This window comes from Streptopelia decaocto (assembly GCF_964273445.1).
Source record: "Streptopelia decaocto genome assembly, chromosome: 3".
Taxonomy (NCBI): Eukaryota; Metazoa; Chordata; class Aves; order Columbiformes; family Columbidae; genus Streptopelia; species Streptopelia decaocto.
Genome location: NC_138656.1, coordinates 6,396,935 through 6,422,331, shown reverse-complemented (window position 1 = coordinate 6,422,331; position 25,397 = coordinate 6,396,935). Strand labels below are relative to the sequence as shown.

At 40.3% G+C, this 25,397-nt stretch overlaps 2 protein-coding genes across 8 annotated transcripts in view; both read left to right on the top strand.

Moving 5' to 3' along the window:
* Positions 1–6,566, top strand: part of ESF1 (ESF1 nucleolar pre-rRNA processing protein homolog) — a 31,369-nt gene extending 24,803 nt beyond the window's left edge. For both annotated transcript variants that reach the window (XM_082049110.1, XM_082049109.1), the window contains exons 12-14: positions 4,072–4,139; positions 4,963–5,109; positions 5,675–6,566. In XM_082049110.1, the coding sequence (XP_081905236.1) occupies positions 4,072–4,139; positions 4,963–5,109; positions 5,675–5,974 (515 nt within the window). In that variant the 3' untranslated portion in view covers positions 5,975–6,566. The remainder of the gene's footprint in view (positions 1–4,071; positions 4,140–4,962; positions 5,110–5,674) is intronic.
* A 10,753-nt stretch (positions 6,567–17,319) lies between these two features.
* Positions 17,320–25,397, top strand: part of TASP1 (taspase 1) — a 79,227-nt gene continuing 71,149 nt past the window's right edge. For 5 of the 6 annotated variants that reach the window (XR_014183552.1, XM_082047869.1, XM_082047867.1 and 2 more), the window contains exons 1-4: positions 17,320–17,368; positions 21,341–21,558; positions 23,287–23,354; positions 24,914–24,982. Coding sequence is in view for 5 of the 6 variants with exons in the window: in XM_082047869.1 (XP_081903995.1) it covers positions 21,414–21,558; positions 23,287–23,354; positions 24,914–24,982 (282 nt within the window). In the remaining variant the exon portion in view is untranslated. Of the gene's footprint in view, positions 17,369–17,860; positions 17,934–21,340; positions 21,559–23,286; positions 23,355–24,913; positions 24,983–25,397 lie in introns of all 6 variants that reach the window. The other variant, XM_082047868.1, reaches the window with a different exon arrangement.

Sequence of the window (25,397 nt, the reverse complement as noted above, 5' to 3'; positions counted from 1 at the left end):
AATATCACCAGTTTGTTGTTTTGGTTTGTGTTATTTTTTAGTATAGCAGTGCAGATCCACGTTCCATTTTAGAAGAGTAAGTTACTTTTAATCTGATACCAGACAGCATAGGCTTCTGTCCTGATTATTTGAAGATTATATTACGAGAAAGTAAAGAATTAAAAACCAAAATCTGGACTTCGTTGTATCTTAACCTACTTATGTACATGTCTTAATAGTCTGAAGCACAGAACAGTATGATAAGTCCTATCCATGTTTTACAGAAAATATCACAATTGAAGGTGTCATGCAATGCTGTTTTCTGCCATGCTTTCCTGCTGACTTGTGTATATAGGCTGTTTCAGGACTTACTGTAAAGATGCTATTCCTTCCTTCCACCACTTTTTTTGTTACTAGAAGGATTATGTACGTACTTTTGTACTAATGTTTAATGTTTCGGTGTTCTCTGTGAAATCTCTGAAAAAAATGTTATGCAAGAAATTCTTTCTGTCATGGAGGGGCTCAGCAGAGAACAATTGTGTCTGCAGATTTTTAAACCTTTTTGTCCATAACACAGCCAACAGGCTTTTAGTGTGCGTGGAGTCTTTGGGGGTAGTAAAATAGACATAAAGGTTAAGAAAGTGAAGCTATTGTCTGCAAGATTACTGATAATCTACAGAGAAGGAGGAGAAAAACAGAATGTGGCTAACTCTGGAGAACTTTGAAAGGAAGAGTACAGTGGCTGGCTGCAAGCCAGTTGACATTTGAAGGATGATTACACAGCACAACTTTGCCTGGCTTTCAGCAAGTTTACCCTGAACAGCCTCTGTCTCATAGCTGGGGTTGGTTTTAAGCACAGCGAGCTTATCCAGTTGGGGAAAATGGGTTACGGTCTTCTTTGAAGTAGGTGGTAGCTCTGCCAACTTTGTATTTAGGGTACAGGCAGCAATAACTCGCATGATCATAATTTTTCATAAGCCTTCCACAATTCCCCTGAAAGACTGAAATTTCTCCCTTAAACTGGCTGTCAGATGATCTTAGATTATGCTGAAAAAGCATATGATAGGATATATTTGCAGACACAGGTGGACCGGAGCAGAAACTGTGAGGACATAGTAGTATCATTAGGGTTTTGCGGTGGTTTATTTGCTCCCAAACTGAATTCACTTCTTGACTGTAATGTGGATGGGTCTTGTGTAAGTTTGTTTTTCACAAACTGAGGCAACTGAAGGGAAGCAAGAACATAAGGAGCTATTAGCCAAAGGGCCTGCTAAATTTGAGTGCCATGTAAGGAAAACTGGAAGTTACGGCAAGTCTACTCGAGCATGAATTCATCAGGTTTGTCTTTGTTCTTCAAGACTGTTTGTGAAGCTGGCGGTGATTCCTGCTCTGTGGATGCTTCATCCTGGGAGAGGCGAGAGAGAGCAAATTCTTTGTGCCTGCTGTGCCCAAAGAGCGTGTGTGCAAATTTACACTCCTGAAATTCATCACAGTGCTTGCCCTGCACAAACTTTTCACATGCGCATCATCCCTTTGTGGCTCTTCAATAGTACCACAGGCTAAAATGTAAAATGCTGCATATATATATGAGCCTTGATGTTGTGTTTCAGAAGCTTGGTTCTAGTTTGATGTTGTCAAGAAAAACATGATTTGTCTTTTTTTTTTTTTTTTTACATTGATGCTCATACGATTTCAAAAAGCGCTGTAAAACTTTCATTTGCCTTGGCCAGTTTCAGTCTTTCTGCATTTGTTTCTGTGGGCTCTTAGAAAGGGTTCATGTAAGACAGGATGACTTTTGTAGCTTAAACTGTTGGAAGATTAATAGATGAATAGGGTAATTGCTTATTAACACGAGAGCAACATCCTGCTCTTGGAGATCACTGAATAGTTTCAGAACATTTCAGACTATTAAACATAGTTTCTATTGATCTCTCTTTGAGGAAAGGGCTACGTTAGGTTATTGTAACTCTTACAGGTTCCAAACCATTCGGTGCCTTCTCATGATCTAATTTATGATATATGTAGGAACTGATGGCTTTTTAATGCTGGAAGGTAGCAGTATGACTGCGGGGACATAAGAGGCTGACAGCAAAATCTGTGTATAGTTTTGGGACCGGTACGTGGAAGATACAGGTCTTTGCAAGGCTTTTGAGACTGATTTTCAAGCTGCTGAGTAAGGTGAGAGGTCTTGTGAGAGGAGTTTTTAGCCTGGGGTCGGTCTGTGTACAAGTATCAAAATTCTGATAAGCTTTTACTGTTAGCACTGGAAAGTTGTTGATGTGCAAAATCAATAAATTCTGGAGCTGAATATATGTGGGGAGAGGGACTATGTCAGGAAAAAGAGAAAATTGTGTATTTGTGAATTCTGAAACCAAATTATTTTCAGCACAATGCAAAGTTTTTAGTGCTTAGAGTAAACTTCAGGTACCAGACTGTTTTTATTAGCTGCACAGGGCCATAGGAAGAAATAAATAGTTTGATACTAGTGGCTGGTTCACCCCCATATGCAGCAGCAGATGTGTCTGAAGGCATGAAGATCGGCAATCATCAAGCTCTGGGTTTCTATATACAGTGAAAGACAAGGAGAGGTGACTTGAGGAGCCCTTCTTTCAGCATTGGGTGGGAAGGCTAAGCCATTTACTGATTTAACTTCTAGAATAATTGTCTCCAGTTTGTATCTCTGTGTCCTGTTTCATCTTCTGTAGTTTATCCAGGTCTGGGAAGAAACAAAATATTTCATAGTTGTTGAAGTCTTACATAAGGCATTTGTTTCTCCCTTCCACACATTAATATAAATTGTGTAGGTTAGGTAACAGTATTATATCTGAATCTGATTTTCCCGCATGTTTTCTGGAACTACTAAATCAACAATTTAGTTCTTGAGCTGGTGACATTGCTCATCTGGATAGTTTATAGTTTGGTGGTGGTGGTTTGTTTCTTCTAGAAGTCCTTTTCCAGCTTGGAATTCATTTGGAAATAGTCAAGAGAATAGTCAAGGGAGGAAAAATTTTTCTTGAAGAAATGTGTCCTGTTCCAGAGTAGCGATGTAACTCGACATTTTTCTGGCATGTTTGTATTCCTAGTCCGACTACAAATCTGGCTTAACAAAGTGGGGCCAATTATCTTCCTTAAGAGTACCCCCAGCGGACTGTAATAAATTGCCTGGGAATCTAATTCCAAACTCAAAGGTCAGAGTATGCGGTTCAGGTCAGGAAAGCTTCTGCTTTCCCTGCTCCTTCTAGACTGAGGTGTGCAGGCCTTCCAAAGAGAATTGTATTCCACAGGATTGCTAAATGGGTCTGTTTGTTAAAATTTGTGTTTGACTAATGTCTTATGATGTTACTATTCATTGTGCCTGTCTAATCAGCGCTGTGCATCTAAAGTAAACTCTAAGAGAGTAAGAAGGCTCCACCAGAAGAATATTCAATTCAGTCTGTTCTAAATCAATCATATTTTCATTCCTGTGATTCTGTTCATGTCTTTTTCACAAGGATTTTTTGCCCTAACATGGCTAACAGCACAATAGGGTATTTAGCCTTGCATGTAAATTTTTTAAACTGTTTGTCCTTTTTATTGTTCTTCTTTTTGACTGATACACCCCTATTCAGCTGGCAGACTGGCTACAGAGAAGAGATGTGCATTTGCTATTTATTCTAAAGTATTTATTGCATTGTCTTCTTAAGAATGAACAATTTGAGAACTGCAGAACACTTCAATTACATTTATGAGTATATAAACTAATTTATCTTTAAAACGCCCTGGGAGTGGAACAATTTCACATGTCTGCCTGCATTGTTGTAATACTTCTCTCTACTCTCTATGAAAAAATACAGTAAAATCATTTTTTCTGTTATTTTTGTTGACTTTTTTAATGCCACTTGAATATTGCTGCCTCTTTAAGGTCAACAATTATTGAGTGGATTTGTATTGCTTTAAGTCTAACTGGTCTTTCTTTTCAGTCTTTTTCTGCATCTGATGTTTAAATATTGATTACAAGAAAGTGAGACACACTTAGAGGTTCTATTCATAGGTAAATGATGCTCTCTTGCATAAGCTCAAATAAATGTGTGCATGTCCTATATTTGCACTTAGGTTTAAAGAAGAAGCCAGAATCAGTTGCAAGTACCTCAGAGGATGAAGATGAAGTTGAAAAACAGAAGGTAAAGTGGTTTAAAATGTTAAGAGGTACTGATGTTGCGTTGCCTGAATTCTGCAAATATGTTTGTGAGTGAGACTACTGAATTCTATAGGATGGCAATAAAATAAAACTGTAGCATTTTAATAGTGAGAGCTTTTGGAACAAAAACTACCCAAGGAGAATGGTAGAAGGTCCATGCCTTGATGTGTTAAGATCACACCAGAGTATCTTTCTGGAAGGTTCTAGTTGAGCCCAGCTCAGCGGCATCAGGTAACACTGAAATGTAGGGGCATAGAAGCCAAACTGGTTGTGCTGATAGTCTCTCTGCCTTTAAAACTATCCATGTATGTTTGTGTGTTGGGTGTTGCTGAACATTTACTTTTAACATCAGCATGGTATGAAACATTTGTGTGTTCAAACCTTGTCCTGTAGGCTTTTAACCTTGAAAATGGAATTGTTTGCTATTGTGTGTTTGCTTCTCATTCTTTCTCAGAACAAGTTAATTGACTAGATTTATTAAATTGAATATATGTTAATTTTTTTATTTTGCGCTTTAAATATCAAGATTTCTGTTTGGGATTTCTAAGTTATGGTGTACAGTTTTCACCATTTGAAAGTTGAATGTGGGCATTTGCAATTATTCTATACATAACAAAAAGCAAATAAACTATTGTATTTAATATTACACCGCAATGTTAAAAGAATGTTGTTATGGATGAAATAACACTGCTCTGACAACCTTATCGCAACTCATTTATATGTATGTAGACTCATACAGGCTTTATTAACAATATGCTAGAAAACTTAATTTCATTGTGTATGTGAACTTTCTTATTTTGTAACAGGCTGAAATGGCCCTGCTTATGATGGATGATGAGGATGATGCCAGAAAACATTTTAATTATAAAAAGATTGTAGAACAACAGAATTTGAGCAAGAAGAAAAAGAAGCTTTTAATGAAAAAGAAAGAATTACTAGAAGATGACTTCCAGGTAATGGTGTACTCTGCTAGAACCTTTGTTGATATCCATTATTTCCAGGACAAATTGGGTGGTTTCACATGCATCTCCTCTCTTTCTCTATCTGAAGGAGAAGTACTAGATCTACTTTTTTAGGGAGTTACAGGCTGTTTTCAAAAAGCGAGAAATATTCTGATACAGTGTTGAAGGGAGCAGACTCAAACTCTGTGTAAGATAACAAGACTCTATTTATGCAAGGCCTTGTACAACTAAAATACTCATTGGTATGTTTGTTCTGATTGATACCACTGCTGCTTTCATTCTCAACAACAAGCCTTTCCGCGGCTTGCCGACAGAGGCATGGGCGGGATTTGTACAAGCGTTCACTTGTCTGTTTTATTACCAATAATTAATACCAATAGTATCTTCTGGCTCTCTCCTGCATGCTCACTGGGATGTTGTGACTGGAGCAGTTCCAGGGATGATGAACAGTCTCATGAGCTGTGACTCCTTAGGCAGCTCATATTTTATTGTGTTCAAAAGCTTTGCTATCGTGAGTAAAGGTCACTGAAAATAAATACTCCGTTTCTGCCTTCAGGTCGATGTTGCCGATAGAAGATTCCAAGCCATGTTTACTTCTCCCCTGTTTAATTTGGATCCTTCCGATCCAAATTTCAAGAAGACAAAAGCAGTAGAAAAGATCTTGGAAGAGAAAGCTCGGCGAAGAGAAGAAAAGGAGCAAGATCTTCAGGAGACAAGCAAGGGGCAGGAGAACAAGGTGGCGAAGAAAGGAGAGGTCGCTAAGAAAGCCATAGATCCTGCCTTGTCAATGCTCATAAAATCTGTCAAAAATAAAACCGAAGAGTTTCAGGCAAGGAAAAAGCAGAAACTTAAATAACCGAACTTTGTTTTTACTCAGACTTCACTTTAGTCTCAGTTCTTCTAACTGGTAACATGCGTTAAAGGTACTACCCCCTGCTCTGATTCCCATCCACCTAAAACTTCCCAAAAAGTCAATTATGGTGGTGAGTTTTGAAGTAAGTAGAGTAATAATCACTCTTGTCTTCTGCCACAACAAATACTGTTTTGTACTATTATTGAAAAACTACACATTGTATAATGCCACCTTTTGAAGATAATAAAAGTGCTGAAGATGGCTACAAAACGTCATAATTATGGTTGTATTTATAAATAAGAGGAACATTTCTGCAGAAGTTTATTGCTGAGTGGTCTTAATGTTTTTAATTCCACAGAAGTCTGTAAAGCATCTCTCTATTGATAAAGAAGGTAGTAACATAAATACAAATTGAAGAAATTTTGTATACAAGGTTTTTGTATATTTTTAAAAGATTACATATGTGCTTCGTTAATTTCTCCTTTAAATACTTGAAGACTTTTGGATCATAGAACTAATTAATGGAAATATTGCTGTTTAGAAGTGTTTCATTAATATATATTGGAAATAAACGGTTTAAATTGGCCTGAAGGACTTTTGGGCACTTAGCTGTGTTTTCTTCTGCGCCTAAATGACATTACATGAAAATTCAACTTTTTGCTATTAATATTGCATTCTCATTAATATGGTTACACATGTACAATGTCTTCCAGCACTGCAAGTGTTGGAAAGGGAAGAGCCAAAGGCAGATCTAGATGATACAATTTTAGAAACCCTGTTGTTTGGTGATGTTGGTATTAGTGTTGGTAATTAAGGTATCAATGGTGCAGGGAAAATACAGTAGGTGGAAAAGGCTCTTTCTTGGCTGGAGTGTGACGATTGATTTGTGTTAAGGGTTGGTTTGGTTTGTTGTTCTGAAGTGTTTGCTGTAGCACCTCTAATAGAAATACATTGTATCAAAAATGAAAATATTAGAAACAATGAGATAAAAGATAATTTGTAAATTTAAAGAAATATCATTAATTTCTAAGGCATTCTACTAATTCAGATAATTCTTTTAAAACAGAGGTTAGAAACTACAGGCAATCAAAACTAGTGTTAATATGAAGGAAATATATGTCAATATGTAAAAGAGATTACGGAGTCCGATGTAGCTCATGAGAGGCCATATCGGACCAAGTAATTAAGGAACACAAACTAGAAATGCAGGTGGAGATGATTTTTGCAAGAGTGCTTTGCAATGATGGGCCTGAGGAATATTTGCAGACCTCAAACGTTTAAATGTAATTGCTCTTCATAAACATTTGAACATCTCAGATTCGTATTCAAGCAGCTAACAGAAAAAGCTGAGGAGATATTACTGTCTATCATATATAACTTGGATCCAGCTTCTGTGGCTTGTTAGCCTTTCAAGTAATACACCCGGATGCAACAAACCCACATTTTGTAGTAGGAACTGACCAGCTATGATGGAGAACAAGGGAAATTTGTCCTGCTGGAAGTGACAAGAAGCTTCTAAACGTGACTGTACAATCGAGACCAGCATAAAAATATTCAGCAAGCTACAAATTTATAAAGAAGGAAAGACAGACACTTTGGGAAACAGAATTTTCCACCAAGGCAAGTGTTCCTGCTTAAAAGAATGTGAAATGTCATACAAAAGTGATAAAAGTGTACACATATGCATCTGATACAGACAGTGGATAAGGAGACAAGCTTCTCCCATAATGAGAGATTAAATTAATTTTATCCTAAAATTTGTGGCATGGAAAACTAAGTGGTTGTCTTCAATGCAGTTTCTGAAGACTGGCACCTGTGACATGATTTCCAGGCACTAAGTAGTGATAGCAAGCTGAAAAGGTAAAATTTAGATGTACCATTTATTTGTACAGACTTCTAAGTGTGATTCATTGTATGTTTTTTGTATTGTAGGCATACAAAATGCACAAGGGACAGTACCTTGAATGGGATTTAGAGGTTGGATATACTAATGTGATGGAAGGGGAAGCTTTTATGTGTAAAGCATGTGGAAAATTGGACAGCTGAGAACAAAAGCAAAAGGTGTGAACAGAAACAAGTCAAATGAAGGAACTGGCCAGCCCAGTGCCTGGTCTGTGACCCGAGATCCTCCTGGTGCACTTACAATATTGCACCTTGTCAGTGGGGACATGGATAAGTTCATAATTGTTTTAACTTTGAGAAATACATCTTGGGTAGGACGAATTGGTGTAGGTACTCACTTTGTAAAAGCACCTTTTTGTAGTTGTCGGAGCAGGGAGTTTCATTCTGTGTTGGTGCGCTTACACATTCTGTTTTAATACCGGCTCCACAGACAGTCTCCTATAACTTTAATAATTTGTATGGAAAAGCAAATTGGGTGAGGGATGAAAGCAACAAACTGTACTGTCTCTTGAATCCTCTAACCCTGCTAAGTTCTACCAAATACTTGTGTTGTGATGCATTTGATGTGTTTCCACGGGACTATTCCTTGTGTGTGCGCTCGCAGTGGCCATCGCCTGCTGGGTTTGACTTCCTGGCAGTGGAATTATCAGTGCTCTTATTTTTGGCTTGATGCTTTTATAACTTTACTGGAAAACAACAGGTGGCACCAGCGAATGTCCGTTCCTCCCGATCGCCCAGATACGCAGAATGACTCGCTGGTACAAAACTCTTCAACAGGACTTCTGTACTTCTGCAACACATCCCTCCTTTGCAGTAACTTTGCTGGAGGACTAATTTGAAAACAACAACAAATTATAAAATCAAACACTCACAAGTAGTGATGATTTCTTATTAAATTAGAAGGTATAAGTTACATTGTGTTTTTTCCTCAAGTGTACATGTGCTGGCTACATTCTCTTGCGGGTGGGAAGCTCAGCCTGCACTTGGAAGTCATAGCAAAACAAAATGCACAAAACTATGAAGGCAGACTTGACAGTGATTACAGCTGTTGCTTGAAAAAATTATTTTGCTGTGTGGTAATGCGTATTTGTTATCATGAAAATGCTTGATGTGTGATAATTTTATCTAATCGGATGTTCTTATTTGTTGTTGGTTTTGTTCTCAAGTTGCTGAGTCCTGAAGGGGCATCTTGGTTGGGAAGAACTGCCGGTTCTGTCCCAGCAGGCATCTTAGATGGGAAATTTTTGGTCTGTTTGTAAAACCATTAGGTCTAAATCCACTTCTCTCCATCCCCACTTTTTTGTTAAATCAAGTTATTGATAATTAATTGCTTATAGCTCAAAGCCCATCATCTCATCTCCGTAATTCCAGAACAATGTTAACAAAATCCGAAGTGATTTCTTTCTGTGCTTTCACCACCAGCATATCTTGGAAGTCTGGTAAGAAGCGGTCACGTCTCATCTAGAATTCCTTGCAATTCATTCCCCTTGGTGTAAACACAACAAAGGATGTTTTTGACCATCTCGTCCTTTGAAACAGGAAAACGATCTAGAAGTTCTAACCTCTGAACTTCAAAATATGATTTTTATTTTTCTCTTTCACTAAATGTCCTGTATCCAGCAAAAGTGACAGCAATTAAGTAAAATAACACATTTAACAAATGACTATTAAAAGTAAGACGGAACTAATTTTTCTAGTGACTTATGGAGGTCTGGGATGAAGTAGTTTGTCTCCAAGTTGGCAGCCATCAGAGCTCATGCTAGAGTGTAAGCCAGACGTTTAACGATCTAATATTACAAGTGGAAATCACAAGAGGGTTTGATTTATTTGAAAACCGAGAAAGATCAGACAACCAGTGATGAAGAGCCATGTATGTTTTCAATTATTCCTTTCTTCTAAACATTAAATGTATTATTTCCAATTAATAACAAGTTGGCTTTTTCTTCTTTTCACATTTCAGTAGTGTCCAAAAGCAAGAGCAAGTTGTGCTGTCATACTTTTTTAGCAAACAAAACAACCAAGCTAAATACTGTGTATTTTTTAATAAAGTCTTAGAAACTTCTGTTATATATGATACAGATTTAAAACTACTGAAGTAATTAGGTTGTTTTGCACTTGTCTTAAAGCATGAGTTAAATACTTCAACCTCAGTTTTGTAGCTATAAGAGCAACAAAAACAGCAGTTCTGATGGCACAGTAGTTTTCATTATTTTGTAGAATACTTCAAAAAACTGCCACCCTCCTAATATAAAAATGTACCTTTCCATGTTCATGACTATGTTCCTATATTGTCTTGGGGGAGGGGGTTTTGTGCTTGACATACAGTGTTACGAATGGCAATATTTATGCTCAGGTTCTGGATCCAATCTAAATTAATGTCACTTAAGGTCATTATTACTTTATATCCTCCTCATCACCAGCAGATGAGTAATCCCTGCTCAGCGCTGTTCCAGCTCTGGATCTGAGCCGTGTGGGACCTTGCTCCCATCCCCTTCTCAAAGAGACACCCGACCCAAAGGCCGTTTGCCACGTTTTCATGGGCAAACACTCTTGGCCTGCGTCCCACATGCTCCCTGGCACCGCACAAATCTCTTGGCTTTGCACAGAAATCCTGCCCTATGCACTTAAACCTTTTTCTATTTCTGTGACAAGGAAGGAAGGAAAGGACAACTGAGGCTGGAAAGGTTTGTATTGACTTGCAACACCCTGAGTTTGATTGGCATTTTAAGTCTGAACTACAGCAGAAACAACCTGTGTCAGCCTGCAACGTGTGTGGCTGAACCACCGCTCAGATGGATTGGCAGTTTGTCCGTGGAAAATATAAGTCTGAGCAGAAGTGGTTACCGAAAGGACTAAGAATAGCAAAGTGACTGTCTCGGGATGGCTGAGATTTCTACAGGCGATTAAGAGTTAAAATCACCCTTGTGCAGTGCAAAGCCCCCTAAGCACAAGCTGCTTCCCCTCCTCCTTCCCCTGGCTGCTTTTTCCTTTAGGTCAATGCCCAAAGAGGGGAGTGGGTGCGTGAGCTGCCCCGAGAGCGGATGCCTTGGGCTTGAGTGGGATTTTGGGGCAGGCTGCGCCGTCGCTCCTTTTCCTTGAAGAGTTCTGCAAAAGCAGCGCCTGAGCAGCACCACTGAGGAGGGAGCCCGAGAAGATGCGCGGTGCTGAGCGATGAGTTGTTCTGAAGGGCGTCCTGACAGCCGGAGGTGGGAAAGAAGGTCAGGAATTCCCAAACTAACCGCATATTTTTTTCGCATGTTTCTCATTTGGCGAATTTTAAAGCTCTGTATGAGGAAACTAAATACAAATGCCTAGGAACCAAAACCACGTTGGACAGAAAATCAATCAGCTCTGGCATTCGTTTCAGTTATATCCATGGATGCTTTTCTTTGAGCTGTGCTCTGACAGGAAAACGTCATGAAGGGAAGCAGTCTTCATTGTTCTCTATTTCGGTGTTCAAGTGCTCAACTTTGCAAAATAACTGTTTTGTTAGCAGCGGGTTAATTTTAATTGATTATAATTAAATAAACCCCACAAACCTGTAGCTCCTGGAAGCCCATCTGCCTCACATGTGGATCATCACCAGACTGTGTCATTGCACGTCCTACCAGCTGGCAGCGACCAGCAGGGTGCTGGGTACGGCCTGTGTGGAGCCCAGCCAGCCCAAGGGATGCTGCACAAGGCGATGGCTGTAAATCCATCAATTATATATATTGATATCAAACCAGGTGTAGCAGACCAATGACACTTAAAAGAAACACAAATCTACCACTAAAGTTAGCTTGGTAGAAGTTGCTTTGGTAAGTGAAGATGCATTTGTCACAGAAATGACTGCCTTTGCTTTATGTCAAATTTTTGGAAAGGCTAAAGGTACAATATACAGAAGATGGGTAACAGTAATGAACTTAAATTTATGTATTAAGAGATGTAGTTTAAAAGCGCAAATTCTGTCCTAAAGTAAACCTGCATCGATTTTTGTACAGATCTCAACCCCTCCAAAATGTGAATTTGCTGACAGAGCACGAGCTACTCCGAGAGATGAGAATGGGTGTTTTTTCCTCCTCATTTTGCATCCTGAACATCCAGAACTTCCCCAATGAAAGAACGTTTCTGCCAATTATTCTTAAAGCTTCATAGTGAATTTAGGTATCCTAAACTCTCTTTGTTGCAATTGGATCAGTATCACAGAGTTTGAAGAGGAGGATGTTGTGAAGACTGCCCTACCGAAATTGTATCACACCTCGGGTGCAATAAAACAACTTTGGTTTGGACTAAATCATTACCCACAGAGAGCTGCAGAAAGCAACCATGCAGGTCAAAACCCATAAAAATAATGAGATGATAAAACCTGCGGAGAAAATCTAGTCCAGGATTTACTTAGTCACCGAGTTGGCTTGTTTTGCCAAAATATGTACTTTCAAATTGTCACATTTAAATCTGCACCGTGCTTTGTGTGGGCGTGAAGACAAATTATCTCCGAGTCAGAAAACCACTGTTCTGTGAGTCCTGGCTTCCTGATTTCCCATAGCGGTTGGTGGGGAGACAACTATCCTGCTACAACGGCCAGGACGTACCCACGACGCACAGAACTCGCTTTCCATCTTCAAGGAATAAAGACAAAAACCTTGCAGGGATTTACTACTGGTGGTTACTTTGGCAACAGCTGATGAATGCATATTTGAAGTTTCATTTCTCAAAAGTCCCGTGTCTTATGATTCGGCCCCCATCAAGTTACAACTGTGAAAGCTGGCTGAGAGAAGGTTACAATCACACTGAATTAGAGTTTTTTGAGATGCGATGGAACAAGCATTGGAAATAACTGTGTGTGGGTGTTGAGCGGCCGGGAGTACATGGAATGCAATTTAGACAGGTCCAGGATGCCGGAGTATTTTCCTCATGTAAAGCAGCTCATTATCTGGAAAAAACATTATTTTATTGGCTGGAAGTCAAAGAAGGGGCCTCTTCGTGTGCAGAGGAAACAACAAGCATGCCTGGAAATGACTGCAGGCTTATTTATGCTACCTACAAAGATCAGCCAGCCTTTCAGGGAGATTAATAATGGGGTATCTGAGTGGATTGATTCCAGTCTTTACAATGGCTTTCAGACCCTATTCTCCTTTTGCATGTAGTCATTCCGATAACAATTTCTGTTTGTATTTGTTGGTGCATTCAGCTTCTTTTTCTGTTGACTGTAGAAATGAGTTGCAAAGTTCTGAAATGCAAGTGGGATGGCTGATATAGGGCTGTGTTTGTTTTTTTTTTTCACTATATGGCCACTTCCCAGACAAATTCTTTGTTAAAGCATTAAAGCATCAAATTGACTGTTTAAGGTTGTCCTCTCATCTAGGTCAAAAGGGACAGGAGAGGGATGTAAGTCTTCTAATGCCTTTTCCCAGCTCCTCTGTCCTTTAACAGGTACCCAAAAGCACTGAAACCTCCCAAACCGAAGGCTCAGCTATTTGCTGCCTGAAATTTTGTGTGATCAGGATCTCTTTATCCAAAGCACCTCTTGTGTCGCCACGCAAAGTAGCTGAAGAAGTATCAGAACGGAGATGTGAGGTGTGATGAAAAGCCTGCCTTCCCTGTCTCCAACTATTAAATTAAATCGTTCTGCTCCATTGTACCTGAGGGCCACAGTTTCGTACTTCCATCTCCAAATTCTAGTCTGCCTTCAAGCGAAGTAGCCAAATTACTTTGCTATATGTTTCTTAACAAAGTTATGTCGTGTTACAAATAAAACTCTGCAGTTCTGAATGGTTTATAACTAGTGGAGGTTTCAAATAGTTTATTCCTTTTCTTTGTACTTTTTCCACATCATTGTAACAAACTAATCCAATCCCTGAATATGTGTTGTCACATACATGAGCCTGACTGGACAGAAACCTCATAGATGCAAACTGTGTTGCCGAGACTTATGCAAAGAAGCACCATAATTTGTCTCTGCAAAGAATTTCCACAGTTAAGGAACTATAGGATGTGTGTCGGGCATCCACCCTAACCCTTGTTTCACAAGAGTTTATATTCCTGAGTCTGAAATGGGAGTTGTGAGGTGACAGAGAGGTTGGATTTCGCCTTGTTCCCTGAGCTGAGGCAAACGATTTTGCTTGGTGTGGTGTTAAGCGACTCACCGAGTTTAATAGCAAACGTGTATCCCTTGTGCACAGCTCCTAACTGTCATTCACACATCTGGAGCAGAAAGTTTCTCAAAATCCTGGTCAAAGGAGAAATTTCCAGCTGCATTGTGTTAAAATGCTTCTTGTAGGGATGTGCTTGTTCTTGCGTGAATGTCCGTGGGTCTGTCTGTCTGCAAATGCATTTGAATTCTTACTTAGCACACGGGATCACCCCACTCAACCTTTGGTCAAAAAAAACCAAAAAGTACCCACTCTCTGAGCTTTTCTTTCAGGAAATGGAGGGTGTCAGTATTAAAACAATAAGTTCCAAGAAGTAATTAAGCGGTGGCGCACATCTCTGCGTTCTTACCTCAGTTTTTATAATGGTTTCATTATAACACAGCAAGAGAGATGAAGGCTCACTGAAGCCCCTGGGCTTGAAAAGTCACTTTTATTCACAATAAATTAAAGCAGCAGATGAGCTCTTTATCAAATTAGGAAGTAAAACTAGTAGAGTCTGCTTCAAAACACAGACAAAGTGCAAGAAGAAATCAAAGATAATCAACAAGAGACAGAATAAAACCAAAACCAGGCATTAAAGCACAGCTGGACACTTTGTAAAAGTAATAAAGGAAGCCTGTCACTTCAAACCTGTATGCTGAGGAATGATTTACAGAATGAGATCACCTCTCTATTGGAGTAACACCACAAATCTAGAGAAAAGCAAAGACCAGAAAATAAGAAAAAACATGAAATATTTGGCCTTTCTGTCACTGGCAGCAAGGGACAAGTTAAGTAAAAGCATCAAAAATCAAGTGAAAACAGACATTTGGATTTGAAATCCAGTTCTCCCGGAGAATGTGGTAGGAACAAACATTGACAATGTTTTTAGCTTTCCCCTAAAGAAAGAAGGGCTCCGTGATCACGCTGTCCATCCATCACTCTGTCAGCCCACCTTCGTAATTTGAACCTGCTGGCCAACCTCAAGGAGATTTGACAGAAGGGTCAAGGCAAAATATGTGTAGCTCTGAGTTGGCCACATGTTACGCTGCCTCTTCCTGAGCCGACAGGTAGGAGAGGAGGGCAGAGAAAGGGAAAAGGGGGGCAGAAGGTGCGTGGGACCTTATACAGGATATAGTGATGAAGGCACAAGGTCAAATCGAAGCCGCTTTGCTAGTGGCCAAGGCTGCGTGAGGCAAAAAATTATTCTGTGGGGTCTCCTTGGTTCACTTTGGCATCACTGTCAAGAACAACAACAATAAACCAACAAACTGGCAACAGAGCAACTCGCAACTGGGATCTGGACCTCACATTAAAATCCATGAAAGGAGGCCGAAGATTTTCTAATGGTTTGTGGACTTCACTTTATTTCCTTCTGGTCTTGTCCAACAGAAGAGGAAGCACCTGGTAACATGGAAGACAAAAGCCGATCTCCATGAGCCAGGTAGTTACGTGTGCTAAAACCGTGTGCTGAAAAAGGAGACTTGCGTTCTTGACACTTCTTGCATTGTTAAAAAAAAAATAGAAAGGCTGGTCTTTGAAAAGAAAAGCTCAACAATCCAAAATGAATGGAAGCATGTTGTTATTTGTTGGAAAAATAGCCATAAAAGGGGTTTCTGTGATTATGGCAGTTCAGAAAGGAGCCTCCTGAATGCCTGGGGAAGATCCTGTATAGGAAGATTAGGACACAGTGGAGATGGAATTAAGCTTGGGGGTAAAAAGGTTGGTTTCCAGGGTTTTTTTGTTGCTGTTGGTTCTTGAGAGTTCAGTGCTCAAGTTTCTGTTAATGTTTAATATGCAACATAACTTGTGTACAATGTGGTGGCCACAGGCTAAAATATACAAACTACAAATGTGAGACCAGATTATGTTTGTCCTACATGGTAATGATGGTAAGAAGTGTAAGTAATCTAATACCAGTTTTTATTTGCTTTGAAATGTATTTCGGCTAGTGAATGAAATGGGTGTCAGGGGAAGTACTGTAGAAACTGGATTTGTAAAACTTCTCTCTTTAGATGTAGTTTGGTTGAATCAGGTGATTTCCTGACAGCTTGATTACAGAGAACAGATGATCCTGTCCACTGTGGTCGGAAGCACGGCAACAACTACACGCTGTGCTTGCTTTTAGGAAAAGAAAAATGAGGAGGAGTTGAAATCTGTTTTACCTAGAGAGCTCAAGAGAATCTTTTATATATAAAAATGCCGTATCACGTCACAGTTTCACAGTTTCACAGTATGTTTGGGATTGGAAGGGACCTCAAAAGATCATCTAGTCTAGCTTCTCACGTTGGAGCTTGAGGAAGAGATTGGGGAAACCCCTTTAAGCGCATTCTGCAAAACGAACAACTGTGTCTTGGTCGTATAAAAACTTTACAGTTTCAACTTGAAAAAGCTGATCTTTGCAAATGAAAATTTGAGGCATCAGCTAGGATAAATGTACTCTATGATAAATCTAAGTCCATAAAGGCATCTGGTCTTGTTTCACAGTCATGTGAAGACGTAAGGCACTTTAGGAACCATGGACAACGTGAATTGGGATACATTGGGATACACATGTATGCAGCTGGTTGCCAAAACTGATGGTAATGATCATCTGAGAAGGCATGAGGGAAATGGGGCTTAGATGGGGCTGCTCTCACCCCTGGGAAGGCAGCTTTAGAAAAGCGACACCGGCAGAGTTGACATCAAGTCTCCTTCAGAGCAAAATGAGCAGAAATTATTAGGAACTTAATATTCCTTAACAGGACACAAAACTCAAATGCCCACTGAAGGAAGGAGGTGCAAAATAGGCAATTGGTGGGAAGGTTTTCTGACTGGAGTATTGTGAAAAAAAGCCTATTTGTAATAAGTAAAGTTTATTTTGTTCAGAGCAGAGCTGTTCCAGCCTCTGATCATTTCTGTGTCTGCTCCGGCCCCTCTCCCGCAGGTCCCCGTCTGCCCTGTGCTGAGGAACCAGCGCTCAGGACTCGCGGTGGGTCTGACCAGCGCACAGAGCGCAATCCCTCCCTCCCCCTGCTGCACACGCACCTTGTGATGCGGCCCAAGACACGATTTGCTTTCCAGTTCGCAAGCGCGCATCGCCGGCCGCTCTGTCGCTCCGTGACCCTCCCGGCTCAGCGGCCGCCCCGACAGGCGACAAGCGGCCCCGGGACCCCCGCTCAGTCCGCCCGGCCTGGCGGGGGCGCGGGGACGCTCTATCCTTCCACTGCCGCCAGTGGCACAGCATTCGCCTTCCGAACCGCCAATCGGCGTGACGCTGCTTCCGGTCGCCTGACTGGTCTCGCCCAATAGGAAGGAGGCGGTGGGCGGGACGCCTCATCTTCACCGAGGCAACGGGCGGGCGGGCTGTTCCGGGTGTGCGCGGAGCTGGCGGCGGCGGAGGGTGAGTGCTGCGCGCCTGGTTCCGCCCTGCCCCGCCTCAGCCCGCCGCTCCCCGCCTCTCCCCGGCCCGGCCTCCCCCACCTCGCCTATCTTCCCACTCCGCCCGGGGCTCCGGGGGCGGCCATGGGGCGTAACGGCCGCGCCGCGAGGCGGCCGCGCGGGCTCCCGCGCTCCGCCGGTGGGGGCTCTCCTGGGTGACGTCACCCCCTTCGCTGCGGCCCCGCCCCCGGGCGTTGCCATGGCGACGGCGGGGCCCGGCGGGAGCTCCCTGAGGGGGTGACGGGCTGAGGGGCGCCGCGCGGCGGCCTCTTCCCGCCCTGCGGCCGCCCCCGCGTTTCCCGCCCGTGCGCTGGTTCCTGCCGCAGAGGGGCCGCCCGGCCCTGGTCCGGTCTCGCCGAGCGCTTGTTTGTGGTGTTGGATTTTTTTCCCCAAAAAACAAAAGTTTGTTTTCTACTTTCGGTTCGCGGCCGCCGATGGCTCGTTTCCTCGTCAGCTTCTTGGAGAGCTGTGTCCAGTTCTGGGCTCCCCGATTTAGGAAGCGTGAGGAGTTACTGGAGGGAGTCCAGGTGAGACCCACACAGAGGATGAGGAGTCTGAAGCAGCTTTGTTCTGAGGAGAGACTGAGAGAGCTGGGGCTGTTCAGCCTGGGGAAGAGAAGCTGAGAGGGGATCTCATCAATGTTTATAAATATCTCAAGGGTGGGTGTCAAGAGGATGGACCAGACTCTTTTCAGTGGTGCCCAATGACAGGATGAGGGGCAACGGGCACAGAATGAAACACAGGAGGTTCCATCTGAATATGAGGAGAAACTTATTTACTTTGAGGTGCTGGAGCCCTGGAACAGGCTGCCCAGAGAGGCTGTGGAGTCTCCTTCTCTGGAGACATTCAAACCCACCTGGACACATTCCTGTGTGATCTGCCCTGGTGAACCTGCTTTAGCAGGTGGGTTGGGCTGGATCATCTCCAGAGATCCCTTCCAAACCCAACCATGATTCTCAGTTGCTTTTGTTCCCTCTCAGTTGTCAGAAGATTCCCTTGCAAAGACTGGGCTGTTCACTCAGGGGGTTGAGCACTTTCCTCACCCTGTTGCTCTTCATCCTCCAGCCCTTGGCCTCATACTGTAACACCCCAAAGCTCTTAAAAAGAAACTTTTCCATATTGCCAGTATCGCGGTAGAGATGTCGATATGTGTGTCTCTTCCTTTGTCCCTCTGCCACGTTTGGGTTTGCTCTGTAGGGCTGTGTTCTGTGCAGGGTGTGTTAGGCAGAGCTTTGAGTCTGCAGGGAGTGGTGAGGGTCACCTCATGGCTGATAAAATAGCCATAGTGTCTATGGCAAGTGCGTGGAAAGTCTGAGTAACACCTTCTACACTGGGTGTGACACTCAAGTTATTTACATTTTTCTGTGTGTGTGTGTAGGATTTCAAAATTACTTTTTCATTGCAGTAAGTGCTTTTGGGCTACTTTGGTAAAATTGTGGTTCATATTCTGCAGAGTCAAACTAGAATATATTCCTTCCCCATTGCTGTAGCTGTACAGATGTAGAACACTGACCTGTGTAACAAGGAGGGATGTGATCAGAAGTGTTGAATATGTGACAGGCAGTGAAGAAAACAGATAAATACTAGAAGAAGCTGAAAAGGGAAAGGTTGGGTCCACTGGGAGCTTAGAAAGTGGAAACAGCAGGTTTGTGAATGAAACTTGAAAGGATTTGTAGAATAGTTTGAGATGGAGGGGGTTTGACAGTATTGAGTTGATGTGCAAGAAGTGTTATAAACTGAAGAAATGTATTGAGATAGATTGACTATACATTGTCTAGTAAAAGTAAATGCATCCTCAGACCCAAGTGCATGTAAAGGCCTAATTAAAGTCTTCAGTCTGGAGTTATGCTATTTCTGAGGCTCAAAGTGGCATCTGTATTGTCACTTTGAAAAACAGCTTAACTACCGTCATTATGACTTTCCCTACCACCACACTGTTTTTCCATTTTGCAAGAATATGTGTTCCTTACTTGTTCCTCTAGCATTTTACTTGAGTCCTTGTTGTGCCTCTGTTGCTATGACATTCCATGTGGTGTACGTAGGAAAGCAGATTTTGTAGCAAACAGACTGTGTTTCTTCTTACGACCTGTACTGATAGCTGCTGGAGCTTTTAGTTATTACTATTATTTTTATTATTAGCAAAAAGAAAGTAACTGCAGTGATTAGGACTTAACTGTAGCTCTGAAGTTTATACAGGAGACCATTATAATTTGATATAGTCCATAAATGCTTTTTCTCTCTGTAGTCTGTGCATCGCAGTGGTCTTTCATTTAGTACAAATACATATATTTATAATTCTACCAAAAAATTCATATTTAATTTTAAAATAGAAATTTCTAAACATACGAAGATACCTCTAGATGTTTAGCATCGCAGAAAATAAATGGGCAGAAATAAACAACTTCCTAGAAATAATTTTAATTATTGAAAAGATGGTTGTGGTAAACCAGCAAGTTTGTCTGTTCTGTGCCAGTGCTGAATCTTGCTAAATGTCATTTGCATGGTTTTGGTTGTTTAAATGGAGTGGTATTTAATTACTGGAGTGAGCCATATAGCATTTCCAAAATCTGTGGTCTAAACTCTATGTATTAAACATCCCATTTTTTTCATTTCTCTTCACTTATTAGTATTCTTAGGTCACAAGTCGTCCCTTTGAAGGTGGTAGGAGTGATAGCTATCATATTGGAATATCCTAATATGTTATAGAGGTGCTCTTCATTTGTGCATTAAAGCTTGTTCGCTTCCTGAATTAATTTAGTATATGGAACATCCCTGGTTTTAATTTTATCTGCTGAACTGGAGAAATGGTATTGTGTCAGGATTGTTGTGTGTTAGGCTGTGGATAAGAGGAGCAGTAAATACAGTGAATTTGTTTTCTGGTTCCTGAAATGCATTATTCTATACTTTAACCTGAGAGCTTTTTTGTTTTGTATACTAGAATATACTGTCAGTTTTTTCATGAGCTTTCTGTAAACGTTAAGTGTTAAGATCAAAACCAAATGGGTTACTAAATTATTTGAAATCAACTAAAGCATGTTGTGGTTCACTAATAATCATGTTAGCTGTTCTTACACTTATCCAGGGAAATTTTCACTGTTTTAGGCTTATTTGGCATTTTTTTAGAAATACTTTGCCATTAAAAAAAAATATATCCCCTTACAAATTAATGGAGAATAATAAGGGTAAGGAATGAAAAAGTGTTGAAGAATATGAGTTCATTATGGGATCTTAAACATCTATTTCCTGCAAAAGAATGTTAAAGGTACGGGATTTTTAAGTGTTACTCCTATGCTACAAGTCTCTGGAGCACATGTTTGTAGCTTCTTATATGACTATGGAATTTGTGTTAATGCACAGATTCTACATCCCTACATAAAATGTAGACACAAAATCACGCAGGCAGGTGCCAGTATGTGGTTTGAGGACAGGAGATTCGGCTGCGCAACCATGGATACATTTGGCTTTTGCCAGTGCTGCTGCGGTGCTGCTTAGGCCTTTCCATACAAGCAGAGAATGACTTTTTTAAGAAATAAAGGTTGTGGCTGTGGAGCATCATCACATTAAAAACCATTTAAGTGGGATGGGTGGAGAGATAAGTTGTACTGTTGAATAAAAGGAGACCATGGAAAGCAGCTTTTTCTCCATTATAGGCAGACCTTAGATAAACAGTTCCCTGCAATGTCTGGAAAGATGATTAGGTTCAACTGAAGTTGTAATGAAAAGACTGCTTTCAACTTACAACATGGACTTGGATTATTCCAAGCCTTATTAATACTGTTAGGTAGGGAAGAGGCAGTACCTGAAAGCCCGTCTTTCAAGAGGCGTAATCTCCTCATTTCAAACCTCTCTTCCAAATGTTCTTTCTGAAGTTGATTTGTATGAACTTTGTGTCTTGGAAATCAGCATCTAACATATGCATGTGTTTTGTTTTTAGGATGATTCCTCTGCAGAGTCTATTTTTGAATAGAAGGATGCTCTTTTCCAGTAGAAGATGGTGATCCTAACGTATGATCATGGAAAAGGGAATAAGTTCAGTAGAAGTGTTACCTTCCAAATCGTCTCAGGTTACAGCTGTAAAAGTGGTGGTCAAAGAGTCCACAACAAAGCAAACCCAAAGAGGGAAACGAGTGGGATTTGTGCTTGTCCATGCAGGTAAGATGCAGATGTGTAACAACTGGAATGGAAATAATCCATATACAAATTAAGTATCAACTAAAATTTTCTCTTGGCCTTAGAATTCTAGTATGTTAATGAAGTGACGTTAACTTAGGATGTAAATCTGGGAGTGTTTGATTGGAAGTTGCATTGGATCGGAGGACCTTGGAAACTATTAATAAAAGTGTAGGTTTTGAGTATTCTGAATGGTACTTTTTTTCTCCTTTACAAAGAAAACCACAAAATCCCATAGTGTATATGGTTATAAAATGTCAAATTCTGCAGTTATCTGCTAAGCTTGGGAAATTTACACAATGTGAGTGATCTTTCAGTCTATTTTCTTACCCAACGGAAAGATCAAGCATTACCGTCCGTTATTGTGTCTAGTTTGTCCATAAGAACAGTCTAGCTAAGACTTTGTGAAACCTCCTTTGGTGGTTTGTTGCAGAACTTGACATTTTTTTTTACCCTTTTAAAGTTTTCCTCTGAGTCTAATTTCAATCTTGTTCATATTTAAGTGAATTACCTGTTATTCTTTCCACATGTAATGAAGAGGTCATCCACTCAGATTTGATACAAAAATGATGTGCTACGTGTGTCTTGTTCATAAATTCTCAAATGCTGTTAGTCTTGAAAACATTAGTAGTGATGCTTTATCTGGCTGTATATTTGGTTTTAACATACGTGTGATGACATGAGGTGAAATTGAGCGAAGTAGCCTGGTGACACCTAAAGTATTTGAAAACCCCCATGCTACTTGGTTTAGAAAAACACAGAATCCTTAAGGCAAAGAAAAATTCCTCAAAGAACTTTTTCTGTGTTGAAATTTGAAGACCCTGGTATTCTATTTTAAGAGCAAATAGAATTTTTCAGTATGTGTTCACTGTGTTACTTTGTTGAAAATCAATTTTTCTTTCACTAGTAGTGTTAAAACTTATTAGAGTTTCTCAAAGCTAACATTTGTAAAGGTGAGGAAAGGGAAGTGGAGATAAATACGAGCATATATTTCAGGTTCAAAAACCAGGAAAACATAAGAAGGTGGAGTATGAATATCAGCATGTTAGTCTTGTCTGTTATTTGTCTGATGCTGTATTTAGTCTAATAGAGGGCACTGATAAATCTTTACAGTATGGAAGCAGGGGGCAGTAGCAGTAAAACAGAGCAAAAGGGTTAGATGCAACAGGGTAGACAGAAAGACTGAAAATGGGAAAAATATTAAAACCTTCTTATGTTCTTGATTTGAAGGAACTCTCCTGGTTCAAAAGCAGCAATAATGGGGTCTAAAAATGTAGCATAAACATGAGAAGATGAACAGAATGGTAGTTGCCAACTTGCAAACCAGCAGTAGAGGAAAAATGGGAGTTTGACTTAAAACCAAAGGTTTTGCCCAGTAATGGACAATAAGTACAAAAAGCTCTGCTGGAAATCCTTCAGTAATGGGGGAAAACTGCAATCTTTTGGAAAGTGTCTGTAGTAAGAGATTGTATGACGCTGAGATTTATACCCGTATGCTTCTGCATGTGTGCTCTGTATCCTGTATTTTACTGAGCGTATTTGAATCAACATTGGAATGCATAAAATTGTCAATCATTGATACAAAAAGGAACTACCAATGTAATCCAAAATAAGGAAGGCTGTTTCTGGCTGTATCTTAATTCTTTATGCAAACTACAGGCTGTAGTTTGATAGGTAGTATAATCTCTTTTCCTTTTGCCTTCATTGTAGGTGCAGGTTATCATTCAGAATCCAAAGCTAAAGAATACAAACATGTGTGCAAAAGAGCCTGTCAGAAGGTACGTCTTACCAGCTCTACGGTCTTGTGGTGTTAATACATTTGGTAGCGCTGTCCCTTCAGTATGAACGGGCATGTTTGGGTTTATTTAGGCTGCATGCATTTCTAGAGGAAAAATGAAGCAGCAAAAGTTAAAATACAGAATCAGGAGAGTGCGTTGCCATGAGGTGCAGCAACATTCTCATCAGTGGTGGCAAATAGCAGATACCAACGGAATGGTGGGGGAACAGAAGAAGGTCACACTGGTACCTACATGGAATATTTCTACAGCTTCCTGCACCATTCCCAAGGCTCTGGGATTTCTGGAGCTAAATATGGTACCTGGGGTTTTCTTTCAACAATGTCCACTCTTTTTGGAATTTATTTAAACTCTAGCATCCAGGTTGCTCTGTGAACACAGGGATTTTTAGAATTCTGTTCTCCTTGATAGCTCTTAACTTCTTAATTGGAGAGGAGGTAGAAACAGGAAAACCAAAACAGAAAATCAAAACCCTCTTCTCAAAGCTGGAAGGGGAGAAATGGCAAGATTTTAATTTCCATTGAAATTATTAGGTTTTTTTTAATCTTCTCCAAGAACTCTAGTTTTGGAGCTGGCAAGTCCTGTCTATTAAGTGTGGAATGAGAAGCTTGAAGACCTGTCTCCAAAATTTTTAATGCATTTTGCTTTCTCCAGGGAGGAGCTGGGGAACTTTGCAGGCTTTTTAGAAGAGTCTCAGAGTTGGCCTCTGATAATTATATCACTTCATCTTACAGTTCTGTTGCTCAATCTTAATACCGATCTAATTTTGTAATGAGAAGCTTCAAAAATCATCCAAACATAACACTAGTTCATTGAAGTTGTGCATTAGTTATGCATGTGTGAAAAAAAAAAAGGCTGTTGTTGAATTTAAAGTCTTCATTTGAGATTCTGTTTGGTTCGTTAAGCTAGGTAGCCAACATAAATAACTTGTATGAAGAACAAACAGTTGCACATTTGTCTTGCAACTGCAGATGCAGCCATAGTTGGTTTTTTGGGGTTCCCTGAGAGACCTGACTGTAAGTTCTTGACCAGTATGGATCTAAGAAACAACATTAGGCTCTAGAAGTTCAATTTTTTTTATGCATATATAGTTTGACTGTGACATTGTCTTATTTGATTTGGTTTTGTGTGTTACCTTTTAGATAAGCTTACTTCATGGATTTTGTTCAATTTCATAACAATTGCTGTATGTGGCACTAGAGGTTTTTATTGAATCTTGGAAGGAATATTAGAAACTTCTTGACTGAAATATTAAGTGTTTGAGGACACCAGGTATAAGAATGTATTTTCCTATAAATTTGACAATGCAGGAATGTGCTACTAAGTGCAGTGTCGCAATGTCAAAGTAGTGAAATCACGCCTTCAGGTCTGCCCTTACATGGTGCATACTGACTGTTTCCAGTGCTTCTTGGTTTTATGTCCTCCTACATTTTAAACTAATTTGGCGAAGATTTTGTTTTGTATAGGGTTAGGAAAATGCAGGGCTTAGTCATAGAAGATCAGAATTTACTAATCATCAACAAAAAACTCTTGTTTTGCAGGCAATTGAAAAGCTACAGGCTGGTGCTCTTGCAACAGATGCAGTGACTGCAGCACTTATAGAATTAGAGGTACGAATTTCTGACTAGTAGTAAATATGTCTCTCTAGTACATTGCCAGATTTTTCTGTAGGAAGGTATTAATTCAAATGATAAAATCTGCTGGGATTTCCATTTTTGTATCTTATATTTAGTTATCTGTACAGACATGGAATCTCATCCACTGTATTTTGGAGTAAATGTATTTAAAGAGTTTCTAAAAATACAATCTGAATAAAAGTTGTCTAGTTGGTGCAATTTGATTGTCATCTTAGGCATGTGTTATCAGATAGTCTTTAACTTTCAAGAATAAATACGGTGATTAAAGACTTACCAAACACTTTGTAGGGAACAGCTACAGGTAGACTGCACTGGCCCTGTTTCTTACACAGGGGGGAAAAAATCATGCGACTGGTCACATATGTTAAGTAGAATATCTAGGCTAAGT